Genomic DNA, 21027 nt, shown 5'->3' with positions numbered 1-21027 from the left:
ATCCGGAAACGAGACGCTGTGACATCGGAGGCCCGATAAATGCGAAATTGCAAACTTATTTGGTACGTATATCGTATATTTGAAGTCGATGTCTATTCATTGCTCTCTCTTTAGTCCACGGATAATAAAATATACGGAACTATTTTGCGTACTGTTTATTTTTACAAAATACGTATGTAATTAATAAAATGTTGAAATGCCTGGTCTAACGGATGAATTTAAACAGGAATTCCTTATAAAAAATCGTCTCTTAAACGTTACGCTGCAGAGGTGCTATAGGTAAATTCAACTTCTCCCTCTTAACGGTATTCAAGAGGTTTTAACCCACCCCATACTGGCAAGATCGGACAAACGTACTGCTTTCTATATACTTATATGTATAAAACTTGTCTTGGCGATCGGTTGAGCGGTATAAAGTTGACGTGCTAGTATATAAGCATAACAAATCATTTAATTAAAAAATACATGTAAATTTTCATGGACAAAGTTTCAAGTTTATACTAACATCCATCTTTATATTTAAGATATAACAATCAAAAATTGGATTCTTTGATATTTATTTAGGTACCTGCAGCCTTACCCGCGCGGAACTTATCGTCACCCCCCATTTTACCGACTCGAGTGGTTGAATTAAAAAAAGTAGCCTATGTTCTTTCCCGGGTCTCAAACCATTTACATATAAAAAAAATATCTAAATTGGTTTAGCGTTGTAAGCGTGTAGAGGTAATAGACAGCGTACCTATCGCATTTACTAAATAAGTATTGATACTAAACTATCGTTGCTTTTTAGCAGCTTGTTATAAACATAAAATGAATACAGGACTTTACTAAATCCTGTATCCCAAATATATGGCACCAAAATATTTGCCCGCGGCAGCTATGATGTATGTAAATGTAGGTAATTGTTTTCACTCCCCCTACCCGACCGCTTTTGAACTTAGGTGCCTGTTTGCACGCTAGCTTGGAAGGGAATGTGAAATTTGAATATTAACTAAAACACATATGTATGTTTAGCTTTATATACTCTGCTATTTTTTGTGTAAATAAAATATGTACCTAGTGAAATAACGGAGGGTATAACTATGCTGTTGGGAGAACGGTGTTTATAATTATAGCAAACTTGTGTTACGTTTGCGTAAAAACATCTACCGATGTCAAGAAATAATGACAATATATTGCAAATTTTAAAGTTTTAATTGTTAATATGAGTTGAAATAATGCAAAACAAAATATGAAGATGAGGTACTTAACGACATCCATCTATGAAGTATAGATAAAAGTGTTAACTTTGTTTTGTAATAGGTACTTATATCTTGTAATGTAACAATTCAAAAGTGCTACTAAAAGCCTACTAGAATAAGGTTTATTTTCATATTTATTTGATTTTACCTTGGCAATTGCGTATGTGTAAATAAATGTTTAAACAATGTAAAAAGGTAAATAGAATTATTTCAATAATGCAAGACAAAGAATCGCCGACCTAGTCACTATGTTTATTCGAAGGATTAATATAAATTAAAAATATGTCTCGCATCAATATTAACATTCGACGCTTCAGTCCAGTACTCGTTTGAAAGGCACCACTTCATACCATTTAGACCATTCCACCATTTCCTAAAATATTCTTTGCTTGAACGTTTCTGATTGTGATTTAGCTCATAACAGAGTTTACATAAGGGATGGTTCGATTTAAAATCAGATGAAATCGTGTATAAATTAGTCCATTTGAAGTATTTTTCATATAAAGCCGGAGTCTGTATGGCTTCGTACATAGCGAAAGCCAAATTGTATGGATGCATCTCACGGGCGTTTATATACGAGCTTGGCGGCAGGAATCTAAATATGATTGGGTAAGATTTATTCAGGATCAGCACAGACTCAGATTACAAAATATTTAAATTGTATAAAATTAAAATTAAATTATATATTTATAATCTGTTTTCGTATTATTATTTTTTACTCTGTGAGATTATCTCTCATCGAATTAAAGTCGAAGCTAATTAATCAGTGTGGATTGTTAGTTAATAATGATGATATATTATAGATCCTATCTTTGCTAACTATGGGCTGCATGAGAGCGATCTACGTGATGAGGAATGATGTGATCTATTGAAGCACTGTTCGTAAAGTGATATTTGTTTAGCTGAACTGATTGTAAAGATGAAGTGACAAAGAGGTGAGGAATTGTCGAGGTGAATACATGGTATCGAATGAACAGCAGCGGCGGGATGCGGTCCCTTGGAGAGATCGATGTCTAGCAGTCAACGTCTATTAGTTGATAAAAATAAAGTACTTGCAAAATTATTGAAAATGACTTATGCCTATATTTTTACTAAAGAATGTACTTTGATTAAAGTAAAAAAAGTAAAACTTTGTTTTAACCCACCATTTTATGAGGTGATAAATTATGTTATATTATTAGAACTATAATCGAAATATTTTCATGAAATCATACCTGCTGTAGTTAGCGCCTCCATAAACAATAGGAACAGCGTAATTATTGTAACCATGAAGAACTTTCTCCGTCACGTAGTCCTCCGATAAAGAGTTTTCAAACGCGATATAAAAGTAGTAATTCTTCTTTATTGTTTGGCCACAGTGATCATCAGGGCAGCTCACATGAGAACATTTACCATACACATCGATTTTCAAACCAAAATTGAAAAGATGCTCTTGTAGTCTCGTCAGATATTCGTCTCTTAAACTATCGGCTTTGCAGTGGCTCACAAGCCAGGCGGCTGCTTTTCTCTTCCCTCTTAAAATAGCTCTTATTCTCTTAGCAATAGGGCCGGAACTTGTATGCCACTTTACTGAAACCCGGGGGGCGACAATCGCTCCCTTAAGATTTCTCACTACAAAGTAACTCGACACAATATCAGAGTCAAGACGATATGTAAAAGTCCAATTGAAAAATCCATCATTATATACTTCGCAAGCTGGAACAGAATAAGATGATTCTAATGTATTAAAAATATATATTTGTCTATGATTTCGGATCAATGGTCTGTCTTTGGAAATGAGGATGTCGTCATTAAAAATTATAGCATCAAATCTTGTGTAATCATCAAAGAGCGCTTTGTTCTTTGTCAAAACACAATTACTGTTTGAGCAGTTTAGGTTTCGCAATAATAATTTATCCTTTTTGATTTGAGGATAATAATAGAAATTCGTCCAGATCAAAATATATTTATTCCATTTTGCTTTCGTATCTATTTCCTGTGTTATGGTGAAAATGGACGTGATATCATCACCTAATTTAAGGAGATAACTAATAAACCATACATACAATAAAAAGCAAATACAAAAGTAGAACAATGATTTCGTACTATATTTTGTAATGTTGAAAAGACAAACCATTTTTAGAAATACGCATAAAAAATAATTATTTCATATGTCAAAATCTTTTTTTTTTTTTTGTGGTAAATGTTTGCGCTTGATGAGCGCAAATTATTCTGCCAATGTAACAGATTATAGAGATGGGATTATAGAGCAAGTAGGTGATTTATGATTTTAAAGTTTTTATTAATGATTTATGTATGTATAATGCAACACAACAGTATCTACTGTAGCTGTATCTAAAATATATTGTCTTCATAAATTTGTACAATAAAATAAAATAATTATTGGAAAGTAAAGTATATATAAAGTATAATGACGGTATGACAACAGATGATGGAAAAAAAGTTAAAATTAAAGTTTTTTGAATGTCCATACATTTTACTCTACAACTTGCATATCATACTGTTTAAACAAATGTTGAGATTTATTTGACAGTAAATTTAGTAGTATTATAAGCATATTTATCAGTCATCATGAAAAGTCCTAACAGCAGCGAATAAAATTTAAAAACTATCATTTTATACATACGTTCATTTGCCGTGAAGCATTCGATATATATTTAAAATAGATGTACCATAGTTTATTAGCATTATATAAAAGTGTTTTATCTAAACACTTGACCGGATACAGAACGATTGGAAAAGATTTAACTAAGCACCATAATTTTGCGTGGGAGCATTAGAAGATCTATTATATCTTAGGTGGGCACTGCGCCTGTTCAAGAATTTAGACAACCTGACAATAGCTTTTAACACTCTACTAATCCGAGATTAAGATAGTATCAGACCAGGACACGATAAACACTCAACTCGCAAACACAATTCACCTTTCATGAACAGTTATTTTCAAGTGTTGAAAAAATACTGACCATCGTGACGGTCCGTCAACTCGGACGAGACGAGAGCATTGTGCTCAGAAATATACAGTTATTGTTGGCAAAATAAAACCATTGTTGGAGTGTAAAATGCTCGAGCAAAAACTGTGGACAATGGCGTGTAATTGAATTAAGTTGGTTTCGAAACGTTGTTCCGATGTGTACGTCCGTTCTTGGAATGTGTGGGATGTGTGGAGTGGTTACTGGCGAGGCGCCGAAGTGCAGCTGCCCTGCCCTACTTCCTGAAGACGTCTGCGATCATGTCTTGCTATTTTGTTACATTACATAAGCGTTACAATTTAAACAACAATAATTCATACATTTAAATCTTATTTATTAATATGTAGGTGAATTATTATTGTGTATATAATTAGTTTATTAATTTATGATATTTATTACACTATACAATTACACAAATACGATATAATATTCTCTTAATATTTTTTTATTGTTTTTGTAATAATATAATATACATACACAATACACACCGACATTACACTTCGTATATTTATTTTCATAGCAATATTAACACAAAATATTAATACACAAGCATACTCGGGCGAAACCCGTAGTACGCGGCGGATCGGCCGAGCGACGCTTTTGTTCCGCGTCTACCCGCCACCGCGCAATATCGTAAGTCGCCAAAAAGTGCATAGCTAATTAGTTAGTCGATCTCTCACGCTCGATGCGATTCGTCTACTAGCCTTTAATATCAAATTGTTTTCGTATTTAGTTTTAGTGATTTATATGTGTTATCGATTCTATCAGAACTGTTGCTTTCTTCTTCGGTACACTCTGTTACCTTCTGACTTTTTCTTTCTGTGTTCATTGTGTGCGTATTATACGAGTTACTATCATGTTGGGGACATTGTTATTTCTTCCCGCTTCACACACTACGCACACACCTATAAATATATATATTTAACACAATTTAATCTAAAATATTACCCAAACAAAACAATTACATACCTAGTACGTATGATTTGTACTGACTGGAAAATAATTACCATCAGATATATAATAATTATGTCTTAATAAGAAACCATGTAAAATTTTCTACGAATTGATGCAAATAACATTTTATTATTTAAATTAAAATAGTGGAAGTAACATTTGAGAAATTGTTATATTATATAATTAATAATAAAAAGTATTAAAATTGTCTATATCTAAATTTAATTGTCTTTAAATAGCCAAAAGGCTTTGGATGAGTACCTACTTTCAATACCGAAGGATTTTGTTGTAATAATGACCTGTATATTGTGAATAAACAGTTAAGCAAGACTTACTTATAAGTATATACTTAATAGTGATAATAAAACACAAATTACTTTAATTAAAGAAAACTTTTATAATGGTATTACGTCGGAATCGTTTAGAGATAATGATCGTATAAATCATGTTGTTTTGTTAAAATTTTGATTGGTAAAACTAAATAAAATAATAAATAGTTTAAAACACTAAGAACGTCACCGAATCTAAAACAGACTAATTTATAGAACTCGTCTTAACATATCAAATGAGTCCAGACTCGAGGGACTAGTGTCTACTAGCCATTGAAAAGTATATTATCCAAGTCGTCCGCGCCCTATTCCCACGGCGCCGTCACCCAGATTAATGTATCACCTCCCGAACTACATTGAACTTGCAGTCTCAAATCGATAGGAAACCTGCCAGTAGGTTAATCGATATGGTAACCCTTTCAGTAATATCAATAATAGCGTTAATCAAGATCAATATTAAAACATAAATCCTAAAACATCATTGACTTATAAAGTGCTTATCTAATTTCAAAAGTGTTAGCGGAAGTCCGCTAGCCAGTAGCATATTGACACAATGAATTACAAATTATTTTTTGCTTACTTGAAAATATCTACAAAGCGTTCCCAAGGGTTCGGTTTAAGCTGTTTAAATATTTATGAACTATTTACGTATTGACAAAATGAAATTTTCGACAATGGCTTTCACGTATTGTTCGAATGAACACGAATGTTTTCAATCGTGAACGATTTAATACCCACTCGACGGCTTCCGTGTTGAGAGTGAATTGATTTATTTACGCTAGCTTTGAGAATTATATATTTGATTCGATACATTTAATTGAAAAGGCTACGAAATATAATTTGATTATAATCAATATATTTTACATTGATTTTTAAAGTTACCATAAACCTACTAATTTGATTGACTTCGAATTAAAAAACTTTAAGCGTCATAGTATTACTTATAAAGGTATGTTTATATACCCGGAGGTATACTGCCAGTATACCCCCTGGTATATTTCATTAGATAGGTATAGCGAATCAATGCGTAAACCAACGTAGCTGGGCGAAATTCGTCGACCCGGCGGGTGTTTTATTTGCGACCACTTTCGAGCCTAATAGACATACATGTGTCCATAGGAAGAATTGTTGATATTAATAATATCCAAAAAAATGTGTCATATGACACAGCATAAATATGTAAGTGACCACTGAGGAAATGAAGTAGACTTTAGTTATATTTGAATATTTTCTTTTACTTAAGACACTTTAATAAATTAATACATTCCGTGAACACAGTCAAGGCACTTTAATTATTTAGAATATGTACGATCAATATTGATCGTTAGTATTGATACTTAGTCACGGGTGTCGGCTCAAATATCGGTTTTAGCACATGTTGCTTGATTAAAATGACTGATAAATGAAAACTCATTAATGCCAATATTTATCAACAACAAAGGCTTTGTTTATAAATTATAAAACTAAACACGTTTAAATATTCCATTATAAATTATATAAAATAATTCTAAGCGTTTCATATGACTTACTTTTTTTTTAAATAACTTTTAAAAAATCATAAAAACTCTATTAAAAAAAAACTTAAATGACATCTTCTATGTTATCTGTATTTTGCTAAAATTATTGCAAATTATGACAAGCTCATATCTACATCTCAAACTCTGAACTTATCTTTAATCTGCAGAGTTAAGAGATGGAATAAAAAAAATATATTTATTGTGTTTACACAAATACGTAGGTGGTAATCCGAGTAAATTCCGAGGTACTTATTCAAAATATTAAGTCACAAGATCAGGGTTTCATTGTTAGTTAGTTTAAAAAAAAAGTTAATAATATCATTGGGTTCTAATTTCGTTTGTACGTTTTAATCGTAACCGTATAAAAGTGTCAACCAGAATAAAGGAACCAACTTGAAATGAGTGTGAATGACGCTTAGGGTATTGTGTTACAGCCTATATTAAAAGCCTTAAAGTTGACCGAAAATGATTCCTAGTTTTAACTATATAAAGTATATTTTTCCTTTGATTATATTACGCAGAATCTCGTTTTAATAAAATGATGATTGTTCAAGTATCGCAATGGGCTCGATATGTCTTTATTTTTTTTTTAATTTCTGGTTACGGTTTGGATTCTTAGAATAACTTTTATTGGCCATGCAATTTTCAAGAGGTCATTCAATAATGTTTATTTCTAAAGTAGGTATTGCTAAACAAATTTGTTTTTTTATATTTTCTTTCTTAAATCTTGTTATTACAACACAAGCTTATCAGCCACCTAAGAAAATATCATATAATAAAGGTATCCTACCTACCTACATAGCAATTATTATAGTTTAAAGGCTTTCAATTTAATATATTTATTATTTACGTACAAAAGGTTTTTTTTTTTAAATAACACTATTTAGACAAAGGTATAGTGACATATATATTTTTTACACTTTAAAAGAGATTTAATTTATTCGTCGAACTTTTATGTCATTTAAATAAAAATAAACGTCGATTTTTTTTATTTATTGAAAATTTATAATATTCAACTAAACGAATATAAGCTTTAAGCTGTTTGTACTGTTTATATCTAAGTAGGTATCTTAGTACCTACATGTAGATAATGCGCAGACGGGGGACGCCGTCCTAATTAACCGTCTGCCTCCCATTTCTACCATCCCCGCTGAAATCAGTTTATTTGTATGTATGTTGTTATAAGAGTTCAGCTTTAATAAACATCTAAAAAAATATTTATAAACGATGTGTAGCCAGTGTTTAGTTAAATAATTTATCTCATTCTTGTATTATTGATTTGCCATTAGATAGAGAGAGACAAAACATTGTTCACTCACTTAAAAACGCTCTATAGGTTAATCCGTAAGGTTTAACTCGTAAACTTTAATTTGAAACATTTATCCATCTACTTAAGCAGGTAGGTAAGGATACCTATAGGTATTGGAAGACTTTAGTTAAATAGATATACCGAGGTAGTTATAGGTGTACCTAAACCAAATACATACCTAAGTAGTTTTCTAAAATTAATTTTGTTTTTTCACAATGTTTATTTAAAGTGACTAAAACACTTAAACTTGCTTTATCTATGATCCATGTTTATATTTAGTTTTGTATTTTATATCAGATTGGTTACTAATTTAACATTTTTTGATTACGTACTAAGGTGGGTGGACCATGGAAGGCCACCTTAACGAGTAAACACTTTTTATTCGTCAATTAACTGGATAAATGAAGGAACCAAATTTTTAAGTAATACTTTGTTTTATTGTGTACCATATAAATCACTTTTTCTTAAGCTAGCTTTAATCACTTTTTATTAAAATTAAGTTTTATTAAGCTGTTCCAAATGGCCTTGCAAGGGACACGGCTCCAAACAAGGCCAATATTATACATCAGTCGTTTGACTTAAAAATAGAATTGTAACAATTGATATATCTGCTTTTCATTAAGCATATAAGCTCTTTCATTTAAGCGAAACATTAAATGCTCAATATGTTTTTATCATCTATAAAAAACTCAACGAACATTACTTGAACACCATCCTATAAGTAAGAATATATTAATGGGAATTATTTAAAAATAGTAGTAATGAGTATTATATTGACATCAAATAACGCTAACGCGTTTTATAATAAAATTTAAAACTTTTTGTTTTACCTAAAATGACCTTCTTATGGGTCCGTTCTTTGTAAGGCCAAAATGTTCCTAAGAAGGCCAAACTAACAATTACTATCAATTACTTTTTTTAAGAAGTGAGATTCTTCAAAATGGTGTTTTACAATGGGCTTATTCATTTTTTGAGTTCTAGATGGATTCATTAGCTGGGGTTTTCTTTTTGAAATAGATGGGTTTCGAGCCAAAAACATATTGAGCCATTTGTGTCCGGCCATTCTTGAGCATACATATTGAAAGTGTTATTGATTTTAAACCTCTTACAAAATAAAAAGGCTTGTTTCCTGATAAATTTAGGCGTAAGCGGTACACCCAGTTTTGCAAAACGTTTGATTCGCTGTGATAAATACTCTTCCAATTGTTTTGTCAAAATAATTTTGAAAAAGAGTATTCAATATGACTTAAAAAATTTAATAAGCCTTATAAATAAAAATATTATAAATATAAAACATTGTTTTAACTGTAAAGGTACGTATTTATAACTAAAAAGTAGCTGTTCATATGTTATATGGTTTGTAGAAGTTCCTTGTAAGGCCCATGTACCCTAGCAAGGCCAACCGTCAAATTTTTGATTGGCCTTATAAGGAACAAACGACTTTCATAAGAATACTACCAATATTTTAACTTATATCGAGGCAAAACTATTTTATTTTTCTGAAATACCATAAACATATCCTTATACTATAATTTACAGTAACAAATATGAGATAATAATACGTTATTAAACTAAAAACCTTTGTTTTTCTGTGCGCGCGATTAACAATTGTAACGTCGACGACAAAGTCTACGAAGCATGAGATCGCACAGCCACAAAAACAGCGCATGCGACTTGCCGCTGCATCTGTGGCCTTGATTTTGATGCATCTAAGTGTATAGCAGAAGGAATATGTCTTTACATGTCAATAACTACGAATTTTCAATAGTTGGCCTTCAAAGGAGCGTGGCCTTCCGTGGTCCACCCACCTTACTTACATACCTACTTTAACTTTTAACTAAGGTATACCTGTAAGTTAGTGTGAGAACAAAATTCAATTTACGATTAAAAGAAAAAAAAAGATTTATTTCACGTAAAATTTCTTATACATATTTCCTCATAGCAAATATAAAGAAAGTCGAAAGACGAACGTCGAAGTTGTTTCTAAAACATAAACAAATTGTGAAACCGCTGAGGAACTCGTCTTGCCGCCGGCGGTCGATTTACATAAAATTACCATCCCTCGCCTCGCTAATACCTCCTTTGTGACGCCTAAATATTTTGCGAACAGTTTTCCACACAAAGTCCCTAATTCAATATACAGACGACGAGCGTTAAATAATTGCGAAAGTTATTTTCTGTCGCGAAATATTACATTTCCATTCAATAAAAAATTTCTTTAATATAATAATAAATGTGTTAATGAGTGTTCCATACGGATACATACAATTCAAGTTGGTGTAGAATAAATAAGTATCTACTTATTTCTGACATAATTAATTATTTCATTTGTTTTTGTTAATTTAAAACCTATTTAATCCTTAGTAAAGTTTTTTTTTCAGTATAAACTGATATTAGTTTCGAAATGGCATCCCAATGCCAGGTGCATCATAAAATTCAACGTAACACCGCCCCGCTAGGTACAGTTACATAAACAATGCAAACATAAAGTAAACTGTGGGCCGGTAGTGAAGAGAGAATGAATTTACGGGGTACAGTCGTGTACAAAGAGCCTGAACGGTGGGCGGAGCGTCACGCCTCCGTCTTGCGGCGGGCAATTAGAACAACAATGAAACAGACCGTTTTGCTATAAAATCAATCTGCATAAATTAGAACACGTTCGAATTTTGAATCTCTGTCGAAATTTATGTAAACAAGTTATACATAATTATTTGAATATTCCAAAGGATTAAACGAAAATAAATACAAGAATATTGTAGAGATGCGTTCTTTTTTAAATTAAATGAAGTTCCATTTATAAAAAATATACATTGTAGTGAATATAAATTTAAAATTAAAAAACAATAGAAGGATCTTAAACTTCATCAAAGTTCGTGTAGACTTATCTCGTATTTTTATCGTTAAATAGGTACCTATAAAATACGTCTGCGTATAAAATAAAAAAGTATCTTATTAATACATATAATAATGATCCATTTAAGTAGAACCAAATACCATATCGAAACAACTTATTCTTAGACTCTTATTTCTGAATAGTCATTTAGATTAACTAATTACAGGACTCTTATCTTGCTATCCTTTTTCAGCCCTACAGATATGAAAGAGATAAGATATCAAATAGACATTGTCTACGTACAAGAAAATTGGCATTTGGCACTCGCTATTTTTTAGTATGTTATCACGGTTTTTTCAGAAGGTTGAATTAGTATGCGAATCGGTTAGTCGGTTGTGTATGCGGTGTTTCGCTCATTTCGAAAAACAATTTTCAACAGGTCGATTGTTTTATACGAGATGATTTACGGCCTATTTCATTGTCGATACAATTTTGCAGCCGTAGTACTTAATATAGATATACCTACATAGTACATCGGTATATTAAACATGTAGATAGATACGTATGTGAACAATATGTATGAATTTTATTCTTTAAATAGCTGAAGAAGGTTTGCAGCAGCCTTATACTAATAACCAATTTTGATAGGTACCTATATCTTAAGTAAATAATATGAAATTGTCCCCGATTTGTTTTGTTAGCACGTATCTTTATAGTAAAGTAACAAAACGGATACAAAATTAATAATAACAGAGCGATTGCAAATACCCGGTAGTGTGTTATTAAAACTATCAAGGAAGTTGGTACGGGGCTACAATGCTATCATACCCACAGAAAGTTATGTCATTTACTACCTAACATTATTGGTAGGTAATAAGAACGAATACAAATCACATCAGGTACTACCTCAGGTACCCATATAGATTGTAGTTTAGCTTAGTACTTTATTATTATTTAATAAGTACATCATATTTTTGTATCATAATAGGCACATTTGTAACCTATGGGTTTATGTTATCAAAACAGATTATGGTATCGAATACGTAGGTACTAACATTCTTAGTTCTATACTTAGAGATCTTTGCAAAATGTTATCGGTATGATATGATTGATGTTATTTTTTAGCATACATATGCGGCCAATTATCGCTCAAACCATTGGTGCATAAAAAAATATTAACCTTTCGTTTTATCGACGATGCGCAAATCTACAGAACTGAGATGTTAAGTCCCTTGTGCCTGTAGTTACACTAGCTCACTCACCTTTCAAATCAGAACACTTAAATACTTAGTATTGCTGTTTGGAGGTAGAATGTCTAATATTAGCTATTCAGATGGACTTACACAAAGCTCCATTATCAAGAATTTATAAAGTAACAATCTTCAATTGTCTCTCTGCCGGTATAAGTTAGATTTTTGAGGTTAAGGCTGGCAGAGTATTCGACCACAACTGCAAGTTACGGTTAGAAATTATTTATAAATACAAAAGTAAGCACATGAGCAAACTCAGTGATGCCTGGAAGCCAATTTTACTAACTTAGGTATAATGATTCCGATACGTTCTCAATATTATTCCGATCCAACTTTGACCGCAACTGGATCATTGTGTTACTAGAATAGGAAAACGGTTAGATACGTTTCGATTCGAATACGATTTTTTAGTGATGGATTTGAATCCACAATCTTCGGTTATAACTCGTGTTCTATTGTGCCTGTTCTATGTCGGCTATAGATTTATCTCTACCCTGATTGAGTACAGACTATTGGTATCGTTAATCGAATTCAGTATCGTAAAGTATATTAATATATTTAAAACTCAATTCCTAGAAACCTACAAAAATATATACTACGTCGTGTCATTATGTCCCCAGTCGAAACAATAAACACACAATACAGTATATTCTTAGAAGCGGAGATGTTGGTTGTCTACGTTACGGACGAGTAAAATTTTCCCGTAATTTCCTTATTCTGTAACATCGCTTTCCCCAACAAAGGCCGGTGTGGAGACAGTAAACAAAATGGCGTATTTAAATGGGCGGCAACTGCATTGTTAGCTCGCGGCGTCTCATCGATATCTCTAGTGCTACCCCACTCGCACTCGCGGCTAAATCTCTTTATTATCCTTTCTCATTCACCATGACATAAAATTTCACGCCCCACAACAGAAAGTCTAATTTATTGCAAACGTATTAGGGTTTATTTTCGAATAGTCTGGTATAAGAGCAAGCTGTATCACAGTCGTTTACCGCGACATGTGAAACTGTTGCATATTGTTCTGTCCTTATCTCTCTTGCCGCAGATAGCGTATTTTTATATCTGCATCTCGCTCTCGCATGCCTCCTGAGAAGTAATGTGTTGTTGCTTGTTGTGATATCTCCAAAATAACAGGGAAGTACTCGCTACGAAGTTGTCATTTGTAACGGTTTTAAAAGGACCGACAGCAAACAAATGAATCACGAAAAATTAAATATTTAGGCATATACTACTTATTTCGTTTTCAACATATAGATACTATTAAGTGTAAAAATGATACTTTTATAGATATAGTTACAGATACAGAACTTTCAATGTCCTTAGTTGATTTGTAAAATTTTTGAAAACAAATCCATTGATATCTAAATAACACAAAATTACTTAAAAAAAAAAACACATTTCACACAAGAGGATTCTCTTAATTGCTATATTTTTCCTAATACTATATCTATTGATAAATAAAACATAATAAAGATCCCATTTTTTTCAATTAGGTAATTATCGGCTATCCTACCCGATATAACGATGCGTTATAATTATTATTATACATAAAAAATATGTAAGTCTAATTGTAAAGTTCACGTATTGTAAGGTTTTCTTTATGTTTAATTTTTATGACTTCACAGCTCATAAATCACTGTTTACTTGCGATCAGTACCAGCGGCCTCAAGGCAGGGCGCGTGGAGTCGCAAAGCCGCCGGAGTGGGGCGTCGCTAAACAAAAACACGTATACAAGGAGCGGGCGAGCGGTGATTGGCCGGCGACGGAGCGGCCCCCGGCGTAGCGCGCGCTGCCGCCCGCTGAAGCTGACTCCGGCCCGGCCGCACTCGCGCACCGACCGCCACCGCGAACATGTGTAGCGGAGCCGAAGGAGGCTCTTGGCCGCTAGCCAAAGACGCGCCCGCCGTAACTGCCGCCGCGATCGACCACTACCGACTTCAGCTTTATAACTACGCTGTCGCTGAACGTCTCCGCCTGTACCCGCCGGCCGTGGCACCATGCTATGGACCGTATGCTCCACGTCTTGCTCTCTCCATGTCACTACTCCAACAACGCGCACTTCAGCCCGAAGAACCGAAACCACAACACAGTTATATCGGCCTCATTGCTATGGCGATCCTCAGCTCACCCGAACGCAAACTTGTTTTATCCGATATCTACCAACATATTCTTGACAACTATCCCTACTTCAGAACAAGAGGTCCCGGCTGGAGGAATTCGATCCGACACAACTTGTCGCTAAACGATTGCTTTGTTAAAGCGGGAAGATCAGCCAATGGAAAAGGTCACTACTGGGCGATTCACCCGGCAAACATTGAGGACTTTCGGAAAGGTGATTTTAGAAGACGTAAAGCTCAGAGAAAAGTACGAAAACATATGGGATTAGCTGTTGACGACGACGGTGAGGATTCCCCATCGCCTCCACCACAATCTCCTCCGCCGACGGCTTTGCCTTTACCATTTTGGGGCGGCGGAAGGGTACCAGCAAATGCACAGGCACGAAAGAGGCAATTTGATGTTGCTTCTCTACTTGCACCCGACGATATGCCCGAGAAACGCCCTCGAAAGGATAGCAGTGGAGAAGAGGAAATAGAAGAAGATATAGACGTAGTGGCAAGTGATCAAGAAGAAGTGCGATCGACGGAGGAAGAGGTGCGGGCGCCGCTGACGCCCGCCGCGCATTACCCGCTGCTCGGAGGCTGGTGGCCCGCGCTCGATCCCGCGATCCTCCAGCAGCTACGCCGACACGCTGCACCACACTCTCCGGCCCCTCCAAGCCCTCCAGATCAACAGCACCCACCGGATACTTAAGTCATGAATTTAGACAATATGGCAAGATCGAGCCACTATCTGTACAAATGTGAATAGTGAATACTCAGTATTATTAGAACATTATAGGTATAGTGAACTACGTCAGTGTTAATTTCCTTCCTCTGTTAACTATTCTATCTTCGTCAAATACTTATTCTCAAACAATTACTTCTCACATTATTCGTATTTAACGCGCGTTGAACTCTTTATCGGAGCAACCGTATACATTTTACCGCTACGTGGTTCTGTTTTTTGTTTCTTCCTAAACACAAAGTGTAAATTATTGTAAATTAATTGTTAGAAGTGTGTATAACTGTATCTATAAACGTGTTTTATAATTAATCTACTTATAGTGAATACTTAAAATTAATTTTAAAGTCTGAAAAGCGACCAAGCGACTGTAGATATACCTACGTCATACATAGCTATTTGTATATACAGTTAAAGTATCTACTCAATGTTGTTATAGTAACGTCAACATAATGTTATTTGTTTAATAGATCGTCGAATTAGTTAGATCGTAAGACAAGTCTATAAATTCAAATAAATAGAAATTATACATAACAATTTCTTTTACTTTCTTAACCCATATTTATATATTATATTAATATATATAATAATCAATCGTTGTGTTAAAAGAACTAATAAAATTTAATTAAAACACTTTAGGTTTATTTGTTTTATGAAGTATTTTCAAAGATTCTCACTAAACCTACTTATTCCAACTATCAAAAACAAAAAATAATATGAGTTAAATTAATGACAAATCGTCGTATTATAAGTAGATTATCTACACAATCCTAAATTCAGTTTATAAAATGCAAAACTAATTAGTACTAAATTTAAATAGTTAGATACATGTTTTAATGAACTCTAAATACATCGATTAATACATAATATATTTATCAAGAAAATAGCGTATTGACTGATGCAAAACTATTTAATTTTCACATTTCAAGGTGAACGTGAACGAAAATTATATTTATTCATAATAATTTAAAAATAACTTTTTGCCGTTTTGACACAGGGCTATATTTTTATCGACTAGATATTATCAAGCTAATAAAATTGTCGAATCAATATTTTTATTTTTGTTATAAATCTAATCTATTACATATCCAATTAAAGATTTTACGCAATTATAAACACAAAGACAATTGTATTTTCAACTAGTGACTTAATAAGCATTTCGGTATGATTGTTTGATAAGAAAAATTGCGTTAACGAATTTGTTGCTAAGGTATTAGGTACATAGTAGATTTAGGAAAAGAATCGAAAATTTGTTATCAACGTAATTTCTAATGTTCTAATTAAAACAATTAAATCAATTCCTGCCATTTAAATTTTATACTTAAATAAAAGAAATCATTATTATTCAACTGATTGAGATAACGATTATCAATTGTTTACTTTTTTTACAAAATCGGACGCTTCAAAATTATATTAATTTATGAATTCAATCTATCATGTTTTCCTTAAGTTTCTTCAATATTTTATAGTAGGTAGGTGACTATCGATGAACGGGAGATTCGGACTAGACGATTTTTTAAATTAATTTAATTATAATATCAACTCAATATTAACTCAAAAATGTTTCTTAATAAGTTCCCTTACATAAGGTTTTAAAAAACAATTTTGAAAAGAGGAAGGGGATAGCCAGTGAAATTGTCGAGTTTCATAAAGCATTCAAACGGTTTTGATATTTAGGTGAGGCAAATCAGCCTCCGTCTCTTTGACAAAATTTTGCCTCGAGATTTTATTATATTTTTTCCTTCAATAACCGAGGCGTTTATTAGCAATAATAAGGCTATCTACTGACATATAGGCACTGACATACTTACCTCTACAAGAGACCATATCTATTATGAGATTTGTATTCATAGAATAGTAAGTGTAGCCTAATGACTGCTTGCGTCTTTAATTCATTAGTTAATTACGCTACGCTGATTATACAAATTGTTTACAAAATTGTTACACAAATGTTTATAAAAGACACATAATTATTCTCAGATTAGTAAAAGTTTTAAACAACAGCGATTACATTCTCGGTAACAATAATTCAACTTCACGCGAATTTATTTGTTAAAGGCTAATAATATAAGATGATTACCCTACCCGTGAACTCTAGTCTAAAATATGTTGGTAAAACTGTCATTTGAAAAGGTTTAAGTTCTCGTTAGTCATCGTAGTCACAATTAGAGGCCTATCGTATTATCTTAAGTCCACGGATAGCATCGTATTGGCAGTGGAGGATTTACTAGTGGGGTAAGTATTAGACTTGAGATTACAGCGACGGATTTCAGGAGTGGTAATTTTTGGAATGAGTTATTGAGTTTATAGCGACTGAGAAACTACCATCATCAAACGATATTTTTGATATCTTATAAAAATAATCTTCAATACATTGTAGCTGCATTTAAGTCAACGATAGCACAAACTGTTTATATAGGTACTATGTTATAAAATCTATCTTTGGCCAACTACTGCCCAACTGGGCGGTTTGTTTTATTGGTATACAACTAACATACCCAATATTAACTGAATAAGATACTATCAAATATTCTTAAGAGCCGGTGCCACTGCGGAAAAAGCAGAAGCAAAAAAAAGATCTAAATATTCGTGTCTTATGTCAAATTAAGTACCTTTTTGTATTGTAGCATTCTTGACACTATTCCACGCGGTCAAGATTCATACATCAACTATTTTTAATTCATATTTGTATATATTTAAGCACTTAATGTTATCAATTCTTATGTTAATAAATTAATATTCTTCGTTTTAAATGGATCAAATAATTTCAAAATAATAATCGAATCATTCTATTGATTTTTGTCTTACCTATGTATATAAGTTTAGGTTTTGGTTGAAATTTTAATATGAATTCTTAAATAAACTAAGTACTAAGTATGTTGAGCACAAATTATTCATTTAAATATTAGTTGCTTGAATTATGTATATAGTAAAGATACTAACAATTATAATGTAATTGGATTACTCTGTTGATGTTCAACTATGAATGAAATATATCATCAGTCATAAGCCGATATTTACACGAAGTAGCAACTACTAAAAAAATATAGGTACCTATATATGATTTAGGAAAACATTCAGTGTTGAATGAAAAAAATACTAAAGAAAAGAAACTGTATTTTATTCGACTAGTGACAATTATGGGCATTATTTATTCAACAAAAGAATAAATAAAGAGGGCCAAGTATTTCGACAGCAAATGGGACAAAAAGTAATTTAAATTAAATTTTAATGTCAAATTAAATTTTATTTCTTATACAGCAATATATTATATTTCTTACGTAGCAACGCTCTCTAACCGGCCAGTAACTTTTTTCCGCTCTCTAAAATTAATACTTTTTTAAATTGTAACGATGTAGTAAATTGCAATCAAGAATCCTCTTTCGTTTTTTCTGCACATCTACGGCTGAACCTCTTCAAAATAAGACCATAACAGATTATTTATGTACAGCTATCGTCCAGCCATAATCACTGGGACAAAAATCGGATTACGCTATTAATATATAAGATTTCTTGATATCTGCGATCTCATCATCTGAAAACTTTTAGACAAATTTTAATATAACTTATCAATTAGCTTCTCTTATAGGACAATGTTGAACTATCGGTCTTGAATTTGGCTTGTATGATATTGTAATACTAAAATTGAATCCATTGCCACTTTCAAACTTGTAATCAACAATTCTTCACATTAATAATACCGCACAAAGCGAAACATTCCCAACTGATTAGCCTAAAAGTCGAGACTTTGTCTTAACAATTATATAATTTGTTACAAGAAATTATATCACAATACATGCAAAACGTTCTCACGCCTAAAAGCAAAGCCGATTTGTACCAAATGAATCATCACAAACAAAAGATAAGTACGTATTTATTCTTTGTAAGTTTTTATATACATTATGTTATATGGTGGTCCTAATATTGTATTAGGAAGTACCTACTTTTAGTTTTTAGACAAATTAGATTTATATCTGTTGAATAATTGTATGTTTATTTATAAGTGTTTAGTTATAATTTTTAGTTTGTTGTACAGTCTTTCTTTATCCATAAGTTTTGAATGGTGATGCTTACGTATACAGAATGTAAAATGACGAGCGCTTAAAATTATATTTTCGAGGTATTTTTTGGCTCAAAGACTTATTATTTGCGCAAGAGATAGACTACTCAAGTAAGTACGCAAACATAGGTACACTATCTAGTTTGTCAAGACCAGCGGCTTCATCTTCATCGTTCCTCGTGTCGGCTATCACCTAACTCCAGTCAGCTACTGAGATTTTTTTAAATAGAAAAACCATTTATTTTATTCAAACGGAATTTTCTACAGATGACTTGAGGAATTGCATTTTAAATTTAGTCACTAAATCGATGAGTCAAATTAATATTACCTATTACGTCTAGCATGTTACTTTGTAGCGTGATATTCAGCTTAAGTAAGTACCTTCTTTTTAAGGTCGCAATTAATATCAAAGTACGCTTGTCAGTTTCCAAAATAAAAACTAAAATATCAAACAATAAGACCAATTTAAAAATCAATTCCATCAAATTCATAATAGGAATATCATCGTTTTATGTTTTTAAATTCCTTAATATTATACCTAAGGTACAAAGTCGTTCCACCTGCGTGAAATATTTTCTCACTTTCCGGTTTAGTGAATAGGTACCTCGTGCAAAAATACTATCCTTGTTACCCAATATTATGTTATCAAACGTTATCAGCGGAACAATAGCATTTGTCGTAATCTGCGAATAGTAAACAGGCTGTGAAAGGCAACGAAGGGCTGTGCGTCAACTTCCTGATTATTATTCAGCCTTTATGAAAGGAAGTTTAGGAGATTAACCAGATATACAATCTCTCGACCACGATTTAAGTTTCTTGTGAAAAGGTTAACAAAAAATCATACATATTCACCTATTTCAGCTTTGTGTGGCAAATTATGTTGAAGTAGTACCTAATGTTTCTGTATGTATGTTTTGTTTAAACGATTGACTGGTGATTTTGGGTCATCCATTTTGATACTTCAATTTAATTTTTTATATAAGCATTGAAAGCGTGAATATCTAATAAAATGACATGGTGAAATGGTGGCAAAAATGTTAGCAGCATTTCTCTGTTGAATTGCATTTCGATCCTTTGGGCTAAAATGAACCAGTCATCGTTATATTTTATTAATTAAAATAACCGCAACTCTACAAAAGCACATATAGCAGTATTTTTTCCTATATAATCTTTGGAGCTAGAACTTAGGTACCTATCGGGAAGTATCTAATGTAACGAAGTGTAATGTGGATACACATGTGGCAGAATTTCATTGAAATTAGACACTTACAGGTTTCCTCGCGTTGTTTTCCTTCAACGCCGAGTCCGAAATGATTTATAAATATAAATTTAACACATGAAAATGTGCTTATGGTGCTTGCCTGAGTTCGCCAATCATCGGTTAAGATCGCGCGTTCTAACTACTGGGCCATCTCGGCTAGCACGTACATTTTAACCATGATAAGGGATTTTATCTATTTGGAATGTGTATGAATAAAATTAAAAAATAATATTAAAAAATTTTGGGAAAAAAACGTACAGTTTTACCGAGATATCAATTCATTCATCATTACAATATTCGCCTTGTTAATTTGTAGCTTCTAACAACCTTGTACTAAGTATTTCGTAACGATTTCAATAGATGTTTTATCCATCGATAAAATAATCCTAATAATTATATTAAAAAGTCACTTCTATACTACTCATGCAAACATTAACAACATGCAAATAATTTAAGG

The 21027-nt window shown here is 32.5% G+C and overlaps 2 protein-coding genes across 2 annotated transcripts; one reads left to right on the top strand and one right to left on the bottom strand.

Annotated features, from left to right (window-relative positions):
- Positions 1-1505: 1505 nt before the first annotated feature.
- LOC113398755 (alpha-(1,3)-fucosyltransferase C-like) lies at positions 1506-3357 on the bottom strand. The gene is made up of 2 exons (XM_026637641.2): positions 2456-3357; positions 1506-1836 (listed from the first exon to the last, which is right to left on the bottom strand). Exons 1-2 carry the CDS (start codon positions 3355-3357, stop codon positions 1506-1508), a joined length of 1233 nt encoding a protein of 410 aa, XP_026493426.2.
- Positions 3358-14247: 10890 nt separating this feature from the next.
- LOC113398756 (forkhead box protein L3) lies at positions 14248-15720 on the top strand. The gene has a single exon (XM_026637642.2). The coding sequence runs from the start codon at positions 14260-14262 to the stop codon at positions 15217-15219; it is 960 nt and encodes a 319-aa protein (XP_026493427.1). The 5' UTR covers positions 14248-14259; the 3' UTR covers positions 15220-15720.
- Positions 15721-21027: the final 5307 nt, after the last annotated feature.

This window comes from Vanessa tameamea, chromosome 14 (assembly GCF_037043105.1).
Source record: "Vanessa tameamea isolate UH-Manoa-2023 chromosome 14, ilVanTame1 primary haplotype, whole genome shotgun sequence".
Lineage (NCBI taxonomy): Eukaryota > Metazoa > Arthropoda > Insecta > Lepidoptera > Nymphalidae > Vanessa > Vanessa tameamea.
The sequence above is the reverse complement of the archived record's forward strand: the minus strand, read 5'-3'. Positions and strand labels throughout refer to the sequence as shown.